The 17070-nt window shown below is 55.5% G+C and overlaps 1 protein-coding gene across 1 annotated transcript; it reads left to right on the forward strand.

Moving 5' to 3' along the window:
- Nucleotides 1-81: 81 nt before the first annotated feature.
- GBA2 (glucosylceramidase beta 2) lies at nucleotides 82-17070 on the forward strand. The gene is made up of 17 exons (XM_039709710.1): nucleotides 82-311; nucleotides 4034-4125; nucleotides 4329-4444; nucleotides 4552-4770; nucleotides 5470-5709; nucleotides 6021-6123; nucleotides 7393-7546; nucleotides 7819-7944; nucleotides 8047-8231; nucleotides 11219-11323; nucleotides 12361-12468; nucleotides 12952-13103; nucleotides 13255-13361; nucleotides 13504-13646; nucleotides 13967-14082; nucleotides 15884-16075; nucleotides 16156-17070. The coding sequence occupies exons 1-17, from the start codon at nucleotides 121-123 to the stop codon at nucleotides 16381-16383; spliced, it is 2577 nt and encodes an 858-aa protein (XP_039565644.1). The 5' UTR covers nucleotides 82-120; the 3' UTR covers nucleotides 16384-17070.

Consider the following 17070-nt stretch of genomic DNA (forward strand, 5'->3'; position numbering starts at 1 on the left):
CTCAGCAGCGCTCGGCTACTCTCGGAAGCTGCTCGGCGGCGCTCGGGCGGGCGGCCCCGGGCGCCGGCGGCGGGGCGGGTCCGTGCTTCCGCCGTGCCCCGGGGGCGGCGGGGGGCGGTGATGGCGGCGGCGGCGGAGACGGCGGAGTGGCCGCTGATGCGGCGCTACGAGGGGGCAGCGCAGGGCCGCGGCGTGGCGGCGGACGGCTGGCGCGTCTGCCTGGCGCACAGCTTCGAGGAGCTGCGGCAGCCCTACGGCGCCGGGGACGTGCCGCTCCGCGATGTCCTGCGGCACGTCGGCCTCGCCTTGCGGTACGGCGGGGGGATGGAGGGGGCCGGGAGCACGGCGGGACGAGGGAGGGCGTCCCGCGGGGTGGGGGGGCACGGCGTTGCGCTGGAGCCGCTCGGCGCCGCGGGGGCCTGGCCCCGGGGAGGCACCGGAGGTGCCGCGGGGTACGAGGGGCACAGCCCGGCAGATCGCGGAAGGCCCCGGGCTGGCGGGAGCCGCCCTGCCAGCGCCCGGAGGCGCCGGCGCTCCGCAGCCTGCGTGGCGCCGGTGCTGGGAGCGATCGGTGCTGGAGGGGCAGCGCCGGTCCGCGATCCCGGCTCCTCGGAGCGGGGGGACTCGGGCATCGCCTGCGGACGGGACCCCCATTTAACCTCATGGCTGGCGCATCCTGCCCGGCGCAGTCTGCGGTGCTGGCAGCTGGAGGTTAAAGTTGGGAATGCTGTGTGCTGTGTCAGAGCGGGGCGCCTCTCCCGGCTTTGCGTTGGGGTGAGCTGGAGGTAACGATGGAGAGCACGCGTGGAAAGCGAGAGTGTTGTTTTAACCTTTAACGCTGGAGTCCCGGGTGCTGGCAGGGTTTGTGCACCCGTCAGGATGAACGCGGGGACCTGCGGTGCCATTGCCTATTTCCTTGTGCCGGATTTATGACTCCTGCCTCCATTTTCTGCTGGTGTCCTTGGAGGTTGCCACTTGCCAAGCTGGTTCCTGCGAAGCTGGATGAAAGGGCAGATTCTGGATTGCTCCGAGGTGCACGGCATGCTGGTCTCACCTGAGATGCCCCAGTGTGGGTCTGGGCATCGGGGAGAGCGTGGGTCATGCACCAGAGATAAATAAAGGCTGCTGGAAAAGCTGCTGCAGCAGGTTGGGATGAGCTGAGCCTGTGGGAAAGCGTGAAGTTCTGGTGGGGTGAGCAGGGAGGAGGGGTGATCCTGGCCTTGTTCTCACTGAGGTCTGGAAGAGCCTTGTATCAGTCCGAGGCAAAGGTCTTTGAAAGCAAGAAGCTTGAAGTCAAGCTACTGCCTGTTCAAGTTTAGGAGGTAATTTGGTTGTTATCTCAAAGTACTTTTGCCATGGCAAGAGCTTCCTTGTGAGGCGATTCCAGCCACAAGAGCAGAGGAGACAAAGTGCTAGAGTCACGAGAAATACCTGTGTGGTTCTGAACCACAAAAAACCCAATGCCAGCATTGCTGGCTGAAAGGGCAGCCCATTCAGGGTGAGGATACAGGGGAGGCTGCATGCTCCAGGCATTGGTGGGCATCTCAGCACCTGCCTGGCTGGGGCAGCCAGCTCATGGAAACCTGGGTGCTGGTGCTGCAAGAAAAACCTGGCTTTCAGTTCTGTGTCATGGTGCAGGGATCTGTGAAGCCCTGCAGATTGGCCTGCCCTTTCCTGGGTGTCCCCTGTGCCAGGGATGTTCCCAAAACTTGGCATGGCTTGGTGCATCAGGTGCAAAGTCACCTGGTGCAGGTGCTTGTGGGCACTGGGAGCACCTTGGGGTTACTGCTTAGGCTTCCAGGAGCAGCAGAGGAGCCACAGCATCCTGACATTGTTGCATTGAATTAAACATGCTGATGGGCGCCCTCTTCTGCAGCACCAGCCCTAGGTGCAGGTGACGTGGCTGGGGGTGTTGACAGCCCTGAAGCAGGATTTTTTTGTTAATCAGGGCTTGTCAGGTTAACTGTGGGGGTGTATGTGTCTGGAAAGAAAGGGCTGTGCAGCGGGCTCAGCTGGGGCTGGCGAGGCAGGAGAAGAGGTGCAGGTGGGTTTCCACAGAGGTGGCTCGTGTGTCCTGAGAGGGGTCACGGCACACATCCAGATCAGCTGGGAAATGTTCAGCTAGGTTTTAGCTCCTGTCAGTTTGAAGGGGAAGAAATGCCCTCCAGCTCTGACAGGGCTTTTGGGACTACAGAACACAGTCTTTCTCCTTGTTGTTCTTTAGCCCTGGCAGAGCTGTTAATAGCCAGCAATTGGGCATCGACCAGGCTTCTCCTGGCTTGCCTGATTTTGGCAGAAGAAGACTTTGCATATTGAGATGTAAAATGACTTTGCCAGTGGCAATAAATCCCAAAGTTTTTCTACTCTGTTCTCCTGTAAAAACTGCTTCCTGAAACCCGTCTCCTGCCTCCTTTCCAAGAAGTCAGGATGGAGGCTGTGCTGCAGCCACTCTGCCTGGGCACCTTATTTCCTGTTGCCAGAAGCCTGCTGGGGAAGCAGCTGGGTTGGTTCCCCGATGCTGGGTTGAAAAAGAATAATAATAATTTCCTTGAGAGAAACAGAGAGAGCACTGCCAAAACCTCGCCTTGGTGGGGTAAGGCTGGGATTGTCCTGTCTGGAGAAGAGCAGTTGCAGCAGATACAGCTGGATGATAGTGGCAGGCCCTGGTTCCGGGCAGTCAAGCAGGACAGGCTGGTTCTCATCATGTCCTGAACCTCTGTGGGCAAAACATCCACAGACAGTCAAATGCAAAGCTGGGTTTGTAGGAGTGGAGAGCGGGCTGCAGTTAGGTCAGGCTGCAGGCAGGTCCTGTGAGATTGCAACCCAGAAAATTTCACCCTGAGAGGGATTTGGGAACTTTAGATGTTGGTGAATAAAGGTGAATGCCCAGTGAGCAGCCTAAAAATCAACTGTGGGTTGTTTGTGTTTGGGAAGCATAGTAGTAGAGGTGTCATGCAAGAGCCTCTCGCCCTTGCTCCTGGGTGTGCATGTCCCAGGGGATTATTGCTCATTGCCTGTGCTCTGCATTCTCTGCACCCAGGGGCAGGACAGGCTGCGTGCTCCTGGTTGGGGTGGCTTTCTGCTCAGCAATATGGCATGGGTGTTTGCACAGGTGACATTGCTCAGGGACTGTGTCACTCTGTGGGGGCTCCTGTGTCCCCCCTGCTCACCTGGCACCCAGGGCCATGGAGCTGCCAGGTGGGTCTCACCTGTCTGTTTGCTGGGCAAGGTTCAGCGGCCTCTGGTCTGGTAGCTGTTTCCATCTGCTAACTGTCTCTGTATAGAAGGCTTAACTTGGGGCAGTTTATTAGCCAAAGCCAGTGCTTTACAAGCACTGACTCGGAGCCCAGCCCTGCTCCTCTTGCCTGCAGTGGTGCTGGCACACCCAGCTGCAGGTGTGCCCCTGTTTGGGTGTCTTGGTTCCCAGACCTTTGGGTGAGAAATTATCTGATGGGCAGTGCTGGTCTGTGCAGCTGGTGTGCGGGTACAGGCAAATCCCCAGGATCCTGCCAGCTGCAGACTCAACCATCACCACTTCCAGGGCAAGGCTGCCCTGTGCCCTCTGCCCCTGATGATGTGGTAGCGTATGGCAATGGGGGAGTGCAGGTAGAAGAGCAAGGCTCGTGTCCCTGGAGCAGTGTGTGTCCCCTCTGGGCTTGCACCTCTGCTTGCAGGCCTTCCTTAGCAGGACACTGTACCAGGCATGGAGGAGGTGGTGCTTGTGCGCATTCCCACTTCTCAGTGAATATCTGGGAAAGCCTGTGCTACATGACCTGGGAGTCCTGCTCTTCACTTGCCCTTGCAGTCAGTCCTGAGCTGCTTGAGCTCTGCCTGCTTGTGGTTGCTGAGTGATGCATGCTCCAGATGGGTCATAGAGCCTTATCATCCTTGTGCCATGGGAATGGGGACACGGGTTCCTGTTGTACACCTCTGAAAGGAGAGAAAGCTCAACCTCTGCTCATCCTGCCCAGTGACACTGGAGGGATGGTGTTGCCTGCTCCTGACTTCTTTAATACATCTCTTTCCCTTGCAGATATTTCAGGTGGTGGGTCAAGAAGACCCGCATAGAGAAGAAAACTGCCTTCATTGACCTCTTGTGTGCTGTTCCTCTGAAGCAGATCTATGGTCAGCCTCCACTTTGGGCCCTGGGGTGGGCAGGGATTCACACGGGGCCATCAGGGTGCTAGATGGAATGAGTGAGTCGGGGAGCTTTTGTGATTTGGGTGATACTGAGTGGCTCTCACCTGCGGAGATGCTTGGGGAGAGTTCTTGAGCCAGGTGCCACCTGGGGGAGGAATGGGGTTGCTAACTATTGGTGTCTTTGCCAGGATGCCCGCTGGGCGGGATCGGGGGAGGCACCATCACCCGCGGCTGGCGGGGAGAGTTCTGCCGCTGGCAGCTGAACCCTGGCCTCTACCACTATGAAACAGTCATCGCCAATCAGGTAGGGTCTGTGAGGGGAGTGAGAGTCACTGCAGCAGCCTGGGCTGCAGCTGGGACATCTGCCACAGGGCTCCTCTCATGCCCGGCACGGGCTCCTCTCCTCCACAGTTCACAGTGTGCCTGCGGTGCAAGGGGCAGACCATTTACCAGCAGGTCTTGTCCCTGGAGAGACCCAGCAGCCTGCAGAGCTGGAACTGGGGCTACTGCGGCCGCTACGGCTTTTACCACGCCCTGTACCCCCGTGCCTGGCTGGTCTACGAGCTGCCGGGGCAGCAGGTGGTGCTCACCTGCCGGCAGGTCTCGCCCGTCATCCCCCACGACTATAAGGTAAGGCGGCCACGGCATCGCCGAGGGCAGAGCTGCTCTCCAGCCGCTTTCCTGGCGTTTCCCCATTCCCGGGACAGAGCTGCTCTCCAGCCGCTTTGCCAGCGTTTCCCCATTCCCGGGACAGAGCTGCTCTCCAGCCGCTTTGCCAGCGTTTCCCCATTCCCGGGACAGAGCTGCTCTCCAGCTGCTTTCCCGGCGTTTCCCCAGGGCTGCACTCAGCGGGTCCGGGCGGGGCAGCCCCGCAGCCGTGCGGGAGCTCGGCATTGCAGCCAGGGCTGGCTCAGCGCTGCCCGTGCCGGCTGCCAGCCCCGGGCGAGGGTGGCAGCTGTGCTGCTGACACGTCTGACCTTCCTCTTACCCCGGCCTTGCAGCCCGTGAGCCTGTGTCAGCCTGCCGAGCCGATGAGTGATGAGACACCCGGCCGAGCCCTAAGGGCCGCTTTGCGTCCCTCTGCTGCCCGGCGTGCTGCTTGCCAGCCCAGGGCTGCTTCTCCTTTGAATGTTCTCTTGCCTGCCTCCCAAAGCCCTCTGCTGCTGCTGCTGCTGCAGTTGATCAGCCTGGCTGAGCACTCCGAGACCAAGTTGTCCTTGCCAGCGCTGTCGCTGTCGCTGCGCGGTGTCCCCAGCAGGGGGGAAGCGGTGCCGGGGCAGCTGCCTGTGGAGCAGCAGCCCTGCAGGCAGCATTCTGCGTCTGTGGCAGGACTCCAGCTTGCCGGTGGCAGTGTTCGTCTGGGAGGTGGAGAACGGCAGGGATGAGGCCGTGGAAGTGTCCATCATGTTCAGCCTGCAGAACGGCGCGGGAGCGAAGGAGGCCGGCAGCGGCGGGCACTGGAACGAGCCCTTCGCCCTGCACAAGGACGGCCAGCGGGTTGCTGGGGTGCTGCTGCACCACTGCCCGGCCCTCAACCCCTTCACCCTGGCCATCTCTGCCCGGCAGAAGGTAAAGGGCTGGCCCTGCTGCTGCGGCTGCTGCCGGGGAGGTTGTGCAGCCCTGCTGCGTGTAGGGTAAAGGATGGGGGCTGGCACCATTTCTCAGCTCTTGCCTGATGCCAGGAATGGGGACACGAGCTCCCTGATGGCACCCTCTTTGGGAATGGTGTCAGGAGAGCGGCTGGGGCTACAAGTTGAGAGTTGCTGGGCAGCACATGAGAAGTGAGTGTCATGTCCTGGTGGTGGTACTGGGCAGGGGAGAGCATTAATCTCCTCCTCCTCCAAAGGAGCAGCCCCTGATGATGCTCTTGCCTTGTTCAGGCTGGCACGGGAGTCACCCATGTTACGGCATTCGATCCCACGGGATTGGGGAGAGAGGTGTGGCAGGACCTCCTGCAGGATGGCAGGCTGGATTCACCCACTGGTGAGTGCCTCCGTCCTGCGTGGGACGGGTGCAGGGGGAGCAGGGCAAGTGGGTGGCCGTGCTGGTTCTGGGCACCCAAGGCAGGGCAGAACTCTTTCCTCCAGCCTCCTTGGCTGTTCAAAATCTCTGCCAGATGCTGTGGCTTGTTCCCAAAGTGAGGCTGTATCCAAACTTGCCATTGCTAGTCCTTGCTGTGGTTCTCCAAAAGCTTCTCATAATGCTTTGGGCTGTTTTTGGGTATTGGTTACACGTGCCAGTATCTCATTATTCTGTGTGTGGTTGCACACTGAATTGAAATTTCTGGGAAGCCAGTGTTCTGCCCAGTCCCCTTCCCTTAGTTCCTGTTTCCAGATAAACGAGCTGTGTCCTGTCAGAATTGTTACCACCTGCATTTAACAGTGCTTGGGGTTTAGTGCTGCTGTCACTTTCTGTCCTCTTCCTGCTGTAACAGTTCTCTGAACATCTCTGGTATTCTTCTCATAATTCTGCATCTGTCCTCGGGTCTCTGCTCACTCCCTTGGGAGGAGCCTTGAAGCAGGGTGGCATCCCCAGCCCTTGGTACTCACCTTGTATTGCCATAAAAGGTGACCATTTCCCTAATGTCTGTCGGTTTTTAATCAAGGATGATGCTGGTAAACTAGTGATGCTTTGTGTTTGCAAGATTTCTTGAGGCTTAAATTACATTAATGAAGCATTTAGTATGTAATTTTTTTCCAGAAAAATAAGCTTCCTGCCTAGATGCACTCAGAGCTCTCCAAGCTATTGGGATGTGGTTTTTCTTCATGCATGCCAGACATTATCATAGTCAGGATCTGTACTTATGTCGCTCTAATGAGTTTACCTTTTACACATGTCAGAACCAGCATATAATTATCCAGCCACCTCAGGGCTTTTCTGAAATACCAGCATGGCTCAAGCAGCCTGCAAAAAGCTGGAAACAATGACTGTCCCTAGAAAGTCACAGTGTCTCTGACTGCAGCACAGATACAGAGTCATGGGATACTCTGTAGCTTCCATTCATGCCTGGTGGCTTTTCCTGCCTGATCTGTTCCTGTTCTTGGATGACTGAATCCTTTTAACCACTCCTCCCATGGAAGGTTTTTTTCCCCTGTGGCAACATCATCCCTTAAAGACCTGGGCTGTACCTTCCAAGTTGTACAGGAGCTTTGGTATGCCCAGTCTCATCTCCCTCAAGGTGTGTGTGAACTTCAGTTACCCTCCCTTTGGTCTTCCTTGGTTGCTTAAGAATATCTTAATTTTTCCTGGCAGGTAAGAGCAGGCCGACAGAGAAGGGGGAGGTGACAGCAGCAGCAGTGTGTGCCAGCTGTACGGTGCCTGCCCATGGGCACAAGACGCTGGAGTTAGCCCTGGCTTGGGACATGCCCTGTGTGCACTTTGGCTCCAAGGAGAAGCTGCACCTTAGGTAGGTGGGTTCTCTCCACTGGTGTTTGGTTCATGCCCCCAAAGCCCCATTTTCCCTCCTCCTTGTCTTGTGTACTATGAGAGCATCTTTTGCCACCCACTCCTTGTGGCTGTGGTCACAGGGGGAGGCCAGTTCAGGAGGGGACCCTCTGTCCAGCCCCTGCAGCAGCAGTTGAGTTCTGCTGTTGTCTGTAGTCCATTGTCCCTCTGTGGTGTCCGTGTGGGTTTCCCAGGTGGAGCCCACGGGGTGCTGACCAAACCCTCCCTTGGCAGGCGGTACACCCGGTTTTTTGGCAGCAAAGGCGATGCTGCTCCTGCCCTGTCCCATTATGCCCTGACACACTACGAAGAGTGGGAGAGGAAGATAGAAGCTTGGCAGAATCCCATCCTGGAGAACAGGTAGGGCAGATGGGAGCACCTTGCCAGTGGCCTGCTGGGCTTGGCTGCCACAGGAGCATCACCCTCTCGGCCTGGGAGGCTGAGCTTCCCTGTTTCCCGCAGCCAGCTGCCTTCCTGGTACAAGTCAGCCCTCTTCAATGAGCTCTACTTCATGTCGGATGGAGGGACCATCTGGATGGAGGTGCCCCCTGATTGCTGTGCCCAGGACCTGCAGGGGCCGGCGGGGGCAGGGCTCTCCCACCTCCTCCCTGTCCTGCGGGAGTACGGAAGGTTTGCTTATTTGGAAGGTAACTCACAAGGATGTCAGGCATTCTCCACCCTCAAGCCCTGCCATTACTGTATCCATGGGATTTGAACCTGCCATGGGGATGGTTTTCACACTTCTCGGGGAGAGGCCGAGCAGGAATTTATGATAGAGTTTGTGCTGTTTTTAGGGTTATGTTTTGCTTTGAGGGGGTTAGCAGTCGCATCTAATCCTTCTCCTTATTATGGAGTATTGGGGTTGGTTGTGGCAGCTGTTGCAGGCTGCGGTTGGTTGGTAAGTTTAGGGGTTTCTTTTGTATCTTTGGTGCTTGTTGTGGTTTATTTAGGGGGAATGTTGGTGGTGTTTGTTTATTCTGTGTCGTTAGCAGCGGACCCCTATCCTGAAGCTTGGGCTAGTTGGGGGGTTGTTGGCTATGGCTTTGGTATGGGTTTAGTTGTTGTGGTTGGTCTTGTTGTGGGGGGTGTGGTGGGGCTATTGGTGGGTGAGGGCACGGTGAATAATGGTGGTTTGTTGTCGGTTTGGTCAGATTTTAGTGGGGTGGCCTTGTTTTATTCGGATGGGGTTGGGCTGTTGTTAGTTGGGGGGTGGGGGTTGTTGTTGACTTTGTTTGTGGTGTTGGAGCTCGTGTGAGGTTTATCTCAGGGGGCTATTCGAGCTGTTTAGGGGAAGGATCAGGAAGTAGTTTAATTTAAAATGCCAGCTTTGGGAGTTGGTGATAGAGATTTAAGTCCTTTTTCCTGAAATGGCTGGGTAACTCTAAGAAGGGGTGTAATCTTCAATCTTTGGTTTACAAGACCAATGTTTTCATAAACTGTTAGAGTTTATTAGAGTTTGAGCAGCTTGTTTTCTAGGGCGGCTGCAAGGGGGAATAGGACTAGGATAATTGTGAAGTATGAGAGTGAGGCTAGTTGGCCAATAATGATGAACGGGTGTTCTACTGCTTGGCTGCCTACTCAGGTTAGAACGAGGACGTTGGCAACTAGGGCTCAGAATAAGATTTGTGATAGAGGGCGGAAGGTCATTGATCATAATTTTGATGTGTGGAGAAGTGGGGTTAGGAATAGGACTAGGATTGAGGCAGCTAGGGCTAAGACTCCTCCTGGTTTATGGATCGTAGGATGGTGTAGGTGAATAGGAAATGTCATTCAGGTTTAATGTGTGGGGGAGTTACTAGGGGGTTGGCTGGGGTGAAGTTTTCTGGGTCTCCTAGGAGGTTAGAGGAGAATAGAGCTGGGGAGACTAGCAGGGAGAGCATGAGTACGAATCCTAGAATGTCTTTTACGGTGTAGTAGGGATGGAAGGGGATTTTGTCGCAGTCTGATGGGATTCCTAGGGGGTTGTTTGATCCTGTTTCGTGTAGGAATGTGAGGTGAACTAGTGTAAGTCCTACAATGACGAATGGGAGTAGGAAATGGAGGGCGAAGAATCGGGTTAATGTGGGGTTGTCTACTGAAAATCCGCCTCAGGCTCATTCTACTGGTGTTTGTCTGCTATAGGGGATTGCTGGGAAGAGGTTTGTGATAACTGTAGCTCCTCAGAAGGATATTTGGCCTCATGGTAGGACATATCCCACGAAGGCGGTTGCTATGAGGGTTAAGAGTAGGATAACTCCGACGTTTCAGGTTTCTTTGTTGAGGTGAGAGCCGTAATGCAGTCCTTGGCCGACGTGGAGGTAGATGCAGATGAAGAAGCATGAGGCTCCGTTAGCGGGAAGGTTGCGGATTCGTCAGCCGGATTGAATGTCTCGGCATATGTGAGCGACAGAAGAGAATGCTAGGTTGGTGTCTGCTGTGTAGTGTATGGCTAGCAGTAAGCCTGTAGCGATTTGGGAGATTAAGCAAATGCCCAGCCGTGACCCGGCATTTCATCATGTTGAGATGTTGGATGGTGTAGGGAGGTCAGTTAGGGCGTCGTTGATGATTTTTAGGATTTGGTGGTTTTTACGAAGGTTGAGGGCCATTTGTTGGTTCTGTGTATTGATATAAGGATGATGAGGATGGACAGAGCGAATCATCCTAGGCAGGCTTTGATTAAGCCGGAGTGGAGGGTAGTGGAGATTTTGGATGCTGTTAGCTGTAGGTTGGCCAGTCCTTCTGGGCCTAGTATTTTGTATCAGGACAGGTTGATTAGGTGGGAGGCGATCTTTTGTCCTCCGCTCAGGAAGTTGGTTATGCTGAGGTGGTGAACTAGGGGGTTGAAGTATCCTAGGGAGATGGAGAAGTTATGCTGAGGTGGTGAACTAGGGGGTTGAAGTATCCTAGGGAGATGGAGAAGTTTGATAGAGGTGTTTGTTTTGTTAGGGTGTGTATTTGGGTTGTTTTTGATATTTCTAGGGCTATGGCGATTCCTAGGGCTGTTACCACTATGGCTGTTGTTTTGATGGATAGCAGTATAGTTGTTGGTGGTGTTTTTGCAGGAAGAATGTAGGAGGTGATGATGAATCCTGCTATAATGCTTCCTAGAGTAAGGCAGGTAATGGGGGAAGTTACTGCGGGGTTGTTTTCATTGATTGGGGTTAAGGGTTGAATTTGAACAATGCCGGTCTGTACTAGTACGGTTATACGGATTGTATATACTGCCATGAAGGATGTGGCTAGGAGAGTTAGTAGGAGGGCTCAAGCATTTAGGTAGGATGTGTTTAAGCTTTCCATGATTTGGTCTTTTGAGTAGAACCCTGCTAGGAATGGTGTTCCTATTAGAGCCAGGTTGCCAATGGTGAGGCATGAGGTGGTTGTGGGTAGTATTTTTTGGAGTCCTTCTATTTTTCGGATGTGTGCAGGGAGCAGTGCTATTCCCAGGAAAACCCCTTGCAGGCCTGAGGGATAGGGCATGGAGTGTTGCCCACATCCCTCTCTGCTCTGTGTAGAGAATGAAAGCCTCTTTGAAGGGGAGCCCCTGCCTGTGCTGGCAAAGATGCCCCTGTCCTGGGCCATGTGCAGGGAGGACCTTTGCCCCTTTCCCCTCCCCGTGGCAGTCTCCTTGCCCTCACCCCCTGCCCTGTCCTGCCAGGCCAGGAGTACCGGATGTACAACACCTACGACGTCCATTTCTACGCCTCCTTCGCTCTCATCATGCTGTGGCCCAAGCTGCAGATCAGCCTGCAGTATGACATTGGTGAGTGTCTGTAGCCATGATATTTTAGTGAAAATTCCTCTGCTAGGATTTTTCCTGTCCTGAGGAGCTGAGAGCCTCAGGAAAGAAATGTAAACAGTAACTATCTGCTGCTGTGGAAGGCCACAGGTGCATCTTTCATTGGTCCATGTGGATTGTTTTCAATCAGTGACCAATCACAGCCACCTGTGCCAAGGCTGTGAGCAGTCACAGGATTTTTGTTATTCATTTCCTATTCTGTTCTTGTCTTGGTAGCCTTCTGATCTTCTTCTCTCTGTTCTTTTAGTATAGTTTTAGTGTAGTATTTTAATATAATATATAACATAATAAATCAGCCTTCTGATGAAAATAGAGTCAAACCTCGTGTCCTCACACAAGGAGCAGCCTAAACAACCAAGTGTCCCCAGAGCCCTGCCTTGGTGCCTGCTCAGGGCTTCACCTCGGGGAGAGATGGACACCTTGGGACAGCTGCTGCTGCTGCTGCTGCTGCTGCAGAGATGTGTGCCATGGAGCCCCTCCAGCCGCTCTGCTGAGCCCAGGACTGCAGCCCTGGAGTGTTGCTGCCCCAGCAGCTCTGTGCCCAGCACTGGGGGTGCCTTCTTGCCATGCTGGGGGAGCACAGCTGGCTCTGCCTGCCCTGGGAGAGCCCCTGCTCTTCCCAGCTCTGTCCTTGCTCCTTGCAGAGGGGACATGGAGCTGTTTGCAGACTCCCAGTGCTCTAGCTGGGTTTGGTGGCTGTTTGTTGCTGGCCTGGGTAGGAGTGTGGAGCACAGCCCTTTGCTGGGCTCTGGTAGGGCTGAGTCCACTGGGTTCCCTTCCCAGCCCTCCCTTAAGTGGGTAGTGACAGTTGCATCTCCCCTTCTGAGTGGGGGATGGCGAGAAGCCTGTCCCCTCAGCCCTTTGCAGAGAGGTGTGATCTTGGAGCTCCAAAAGGCAGCCTGGCATGCTGGTGCTGGTGGTTCTGCCTGTGCTTGTGCTTGGACTTTTCTGCAGCAGTTTCTGCTGCCCTTCTTACTTGTCCTGCTGTGTGTCCTCTACAGCTGTCACTGTGGTGAACGAGGATGTCCAGCCCCGGCAGTACCTGATGTGTGGTCAAACAGCCCAGGTGAAGATGAAGAATGTGGTGCCACATGACATTGGGGACCCAGGTGAGGGGTCTGTTGGGCCGGTGGAGGAGCAGAGGGGATGCCAAGCTGTGGGGATCAGGTATGGTGCATGAAATTCAATGTTTATTGTTGGCAAGCATTGGAACTGCCTGCCTGGGAAATTGTGGTGCCACCATCCGTGGTGTATTTAAAAGAAGTGTAGATGTGGCACTGAGGGATGTGGTTACGTGGTGGATTTAGCAGTGCTGAGAGGTCTTTCCCAACTTAAGTGATTTTGTGATTCTGTATTTTCTGGGAATGGAAGGCTGGATGGTGTGGGGTGGTGATGAAGACCATGCTGCATGGATCTTTTACAAGGGAGATGGAGGGAAGTAGCAGGAAGGCTGTTCTTGCTAGAGATGGCACAGGGTACAACATATTATTTCGGTGCTGTTTGATCACAGCACCCTTGGGTCCTTGCTCCTGTATAGGAGGAGGGATGTTTCTTGCTTGCTGCCCTGCTGCATCTGGTCTGTCCTGGTTTAGGTGACGAGCCATGGCAGCGTGTCAATGCCTACCTGATGCACGACACTGCTGACTGGAAGGACCTCAACCTGAAGTTTGTGCTGCAGGTGTACCGTGACTACTACCTGACCCACGACTCCCTGTACCTGCGGGACATGTGGCCAGTGTGCCAGGTACAGGGGGATCAGACTGTGGGGCATCACCCTTTCCTACTTCCCTCTTCAGGAGCCAAGCAGCTTCCTGAGAGGATGGATGCTCCTGAGCAGAGGGTGAGGAGCTTCTGTGGAGTGAGGACTATGTGACCATGTCCTGCCTCTCCCACAGGCTGTGATGGAGTCGGAGCTGAAGTTTGACACGGATAACGATGGGCTCATTGAAAACGGAGGCTTTGCTGACCAGACGTACGACGCGTGGGTGGTGCACGGAGCCAGGTGAGCAAGAGAGGCAGGGGGGGTTGGAGATGGGGGCTGTGGGGAAGGGACTGGGCTCAGAGCTGGGCTGCTGTATCCCATTTGTCACAGAACCCTTGAGGTGTCCCTCATTCCTGACTCTTCTCTCATTTGGCTCTGGCAGTGCCTACTGCGGCGGACTGTGGCTGGCTGCTGTCTGCATGATGTGCAAGATGGCAGAGGTGCTTGGGGATACTGAGATCCAGCAGAAATACCTGGACATCCTGAACAAGGGCAAGGAGGCGTTTGAGAGGATGCTCTGGAATGGTGGGTGCTCAGCAGTGGGGAACAACACTCAGCTGGCTGTGTGTCCCTTGGGAGGGAGTGGCTCCTCCTTGGATCGTGGAGCCTTGTGGGGAATGGGGGAAGGAAAGGGCAATACTGTGCCTGGAAGCTGGGGGGAAGGAAGGGAGATGCTGCCCCTCCAAATGGCAGGGAAGGAGAAGGAATAGGTGTGGGAAAGCAAGAAGAGTCGTGTGGAAAAAGCAGCTGTGCTCCTGCTGCACAGGGAGGTGTGTAGGGACAGCTCACACAAGACAGTATATTTATTGATCTATTGATTTTAAACTGTTTCCTGCCTTTTCCAGGAAAATACTACAATTATGATAGCAGTGGAAGTGACACGTCCAGCAGCATCATGTCAGATCAATGTGCTGGGCAGTGGTTTCTTGGAGCTTGTGGTCTGGACCAAGGGGAGTTTGAGGTAAGAGAAGGGGCTGCCTGGTGCGATTGTGGCGAGATGGGACCTGTGGCAGGAGGGCTGGCATGTGTTGGGGGTTATACTTTAGGGCTAGTGTGGGAGGCACCTTCCTGATCTCCTACTCTGCACACCATAGTGGAGGCTGTTGGATGTGGAATACAGTGGAATCCATCTTAAGCGGGAACCCTCTCCAATTTAAGAGGAGGCCCTGCAAGCAGGGATGTGTAACTGCAGTTAGCTTTGGCCCCACTGGGGTTTCTTGTGAGCAAGGTGCTATTTGTTTAAAAATGGTAGAAAAAAAGTGTATAAAACTTTCCACGTTATTTGCTGCCCTAAAAAGTCCAGAATTAATATCAGGTGGAACTGGGGCTTATTGCAAGTCCTGAAGGCTCTTCAGTCGCTCTTCAGTTGCAAGAGTAGAATTGGCTGCAGCATCCTCGTGTCTGCTGGGATGGTCAGAGCAGCCACTTGTGCTGCAATAGCTTAAAGGGAGAGGGGCAGTGAAGAACCATTGGGTTATTTATACTCCATGGGTTGTTGTCACAGCAAAGCTTTCTGGTGCTCACAGGCAGGCAAAGGCCTCAGCTGAGTGAAGGGAGCAGTGGCTTTGTCTGTGGGAGGGTGACAAAGCACTTGACTGTGTGTTGGGAAATCAGAGGGGAGCTTCAGGTGACTTTAGCTGCTGATTCCCTCCTGTGTTTAAGCCAGTGTGGGGCTGGGGCTGTGCCCGGGGCTCCAGGCAGGGTCTGGCCCAGCCCTCCTGCAGTAAATCCCTGCTGCAGTTCCTTGTGGGCAGGAAACAGCAGCTGTGGTGCAGTCCAGAATGTGGCCTGCCCTTGCCCAGCTCAGCCTCGTGCTGCTGAAGGTGGCACTTGTCCCTGCTCTCTGGTGAGCTCTGAGCTGACTGCAGGTGGCACTGCTGAGTTCCCATCCTCTGTTACTGGGACATTTCATGGGTTTTTCCCCATGGATTCTGCTCCAGTGCCTGTCTGGCATCACTGCTGTGTGTGAGCTCATTGCCGTGGCCTTGGTGTGTGCACAGTCAGCAGTGAACGAGTCAGAAATGCGACGTAAGAACCGCCTGTGCTCCCGTCCTGAAGAGAGTGTGCCCAAAAGCTTCTGCCAGAGAAGGGCACCCCAGCCCTTCACTGATTCCCACAGCATCCCCATGCCTTATCTCCAGAGCCACACTGGGAATAAATATCTGCAGGGGTGTTTGGCTTGAGCACAGAGAGAAGGGATTTGCTGCTGTTGCTTTGAGTGTGCCCAAGCTCTGTGGTTGCACTGCCCAGCCTTCCCTGGCAAGGAGCTGCCTGGTGTCACCCCAGCCTCTGCCTCCCCTGACTCTGGTGTCACCAGAGTGGGAATAAGTGTCTGGCATGTCCCTGGCTGTGCTGATGAACCTCATGGCTCTTGTCTCTCTTGCAAGTGACAACCATAAAGCAGATGAGGATGGCGTGGTTGGCCAGGCCCCCAAAGCAAACCCACAAGCAATGGGAAGGGGCTTGGCCAGTGGTTGTGGGTGAGAAGCTGTTTTTAGAGATCAACTAGTTAGATGAGCTGTCAGCGTCCTCTTGAAGAATGTGGAATGTGGTTCAGCACTTCTCTGTAAAGTATTTTGGGGGCTTTTTTATTCTTTTGAGGAAAGAGACGTTTCACTTCCTCCTGTAATTCTTTGAGGTGGCAATTTTTTACTATTGACCCAGCGAGCTGTGTTGCCCTTTTCCTCACGGAAAATTTAATCCCGCTGCAGACCCAGCCTGAGGGGTCCACGTGATCACCAAACCCGTCTCTGTCCACCCAGGTTTTCCCCAAGAGCCACATTCTCAGCGCGCTCAAGACCATCTTCGAGAAGAACGTGCTGGGCTTCGCGGGCGGCGCCATGGGGGCCGTGAACGGCATGAGGCCCGACGGCGTGCCCGACACCTCCAGCGTGCAGTCCAACGAGGTCTGGGTCGGCGTGGTCTATTCCCTGGCGGCCACCATGATCCAGGAGGTGAGCGTGGGCGCGCTGCTGCCGCGCTGCCCAGCCTGTGCTCCTTGGCCGTGCTGATGGTCCTGTCCCCTCTCGTGCAGGGCATGGTGGAGGAAGGCTTCCGTACGGCGGAGGGCTGCTACCGCACGGTGTGGGAGCGGCTGGGCATGGCTTTCCAGACTCCGGAGGCCTATCGGGAGAAGAAGGTGTACCGCTCACTGGCCTACATGCGGCCCCTCAGCATCTGGAGCATGCAGCTGGCCCTGGAGCGCCGCGCTGGCCGGGCACCGGCACCCGCACAGCTCCCCCAGGGCAGCACCCACCCTTGAGCCTCGTGGCTCTGGGCAGGGCACCGGGTGCACCACGGGCTGGGGGGGCAGATGGCAGGCAGGGACCCTCCCCTCCCTCGCTGTGCTAGTACTCACATTGCTGTTTTCCTTCCCTACCTCCACTACGTGCCCTTGACCTCAGGGGGCTTCCAGCTGCTGATGCTGAGCACAAGGGCGGGACCGGAGGTGTGGGGGATGTCTCCTCAGAGCATGGTGGCTTAAGGAGTTGCTGCTGGAGCCTGTGCCTCCCCTTCGCCATCACTCTGGGCTGTGACAGCCTGCAGGCTGCCCAGCCATCCCAAACTGCAGCTGGCACCTTGCCCAGGGGCACAGGAGACCTCTCTCCTGCAGTCACTGGGCTGGGGGAGGTGGGCAGCTGTCCTGCAGGGAAAGAAGAGGCTGTGGGGGAATGTGTGTGTGAGGATACTGGAGCGGTGCTCTGGGGCACACGGGTGCTGTAGTTGTCCTGGGCTGGCACTGCCCATAGGGACTGGCTGTGCCCCAGGAGGGCCTGTGGCAGGCACAATCCCCAGGGGAGACCCGGCTCCCTGCACAGTGACAATCTGAGCCCAAGAAGCAGGTCCTGGTCTGGTACCATGGCCCCTCCCTGCTGGCGCCGGGGGCAGGCAGTGGAGCACATTCAAGGGGATAAATCACTTCAATTCTTAATAAATCTGTCCAGCTGTC

Source organism: Passer montanus, unplaced genomic scaffold (genome assembly GCF_014805655.1).
Source record: "Passer montanus isolate IOZ18808 unplaced genomic scaffold, ASM1480565v1 scaffold22, whole genome shotgun sequence".
In the NCBI taxonomy this organism is placed as follows: domain Eukaryota; kingdom Metazoa; phylum Chordata; class Aves; order Passeriformes; family Passeridae; genus Passer; species Passer montanus.

Bases quoted from the DNA above. Each gene is read 5' to 3' on its own strand.
- GBA2 (XM_039709710.1), top strand. From the start codon at position 121: ATGGCGGCGGCGGCGGAGACGGCGGAGTGGCCGCTGATGCGGCGCTAC. The intron at 4,771-5,469 runs GTAAGGCGGCCA...CGTCTGTGGCAG, and splicing joins TCATCCCCCACGACTATAAG to GACTCCAGCTTGCCGGTGGC. The intron at 5,710-6,020 runs GTAAAGGGCTGG...TGCCTTGTTCAG, and splicing joins CCATCTCTGCCCGGCAGAAG to GCTGGCACGGGAGTCACCCA.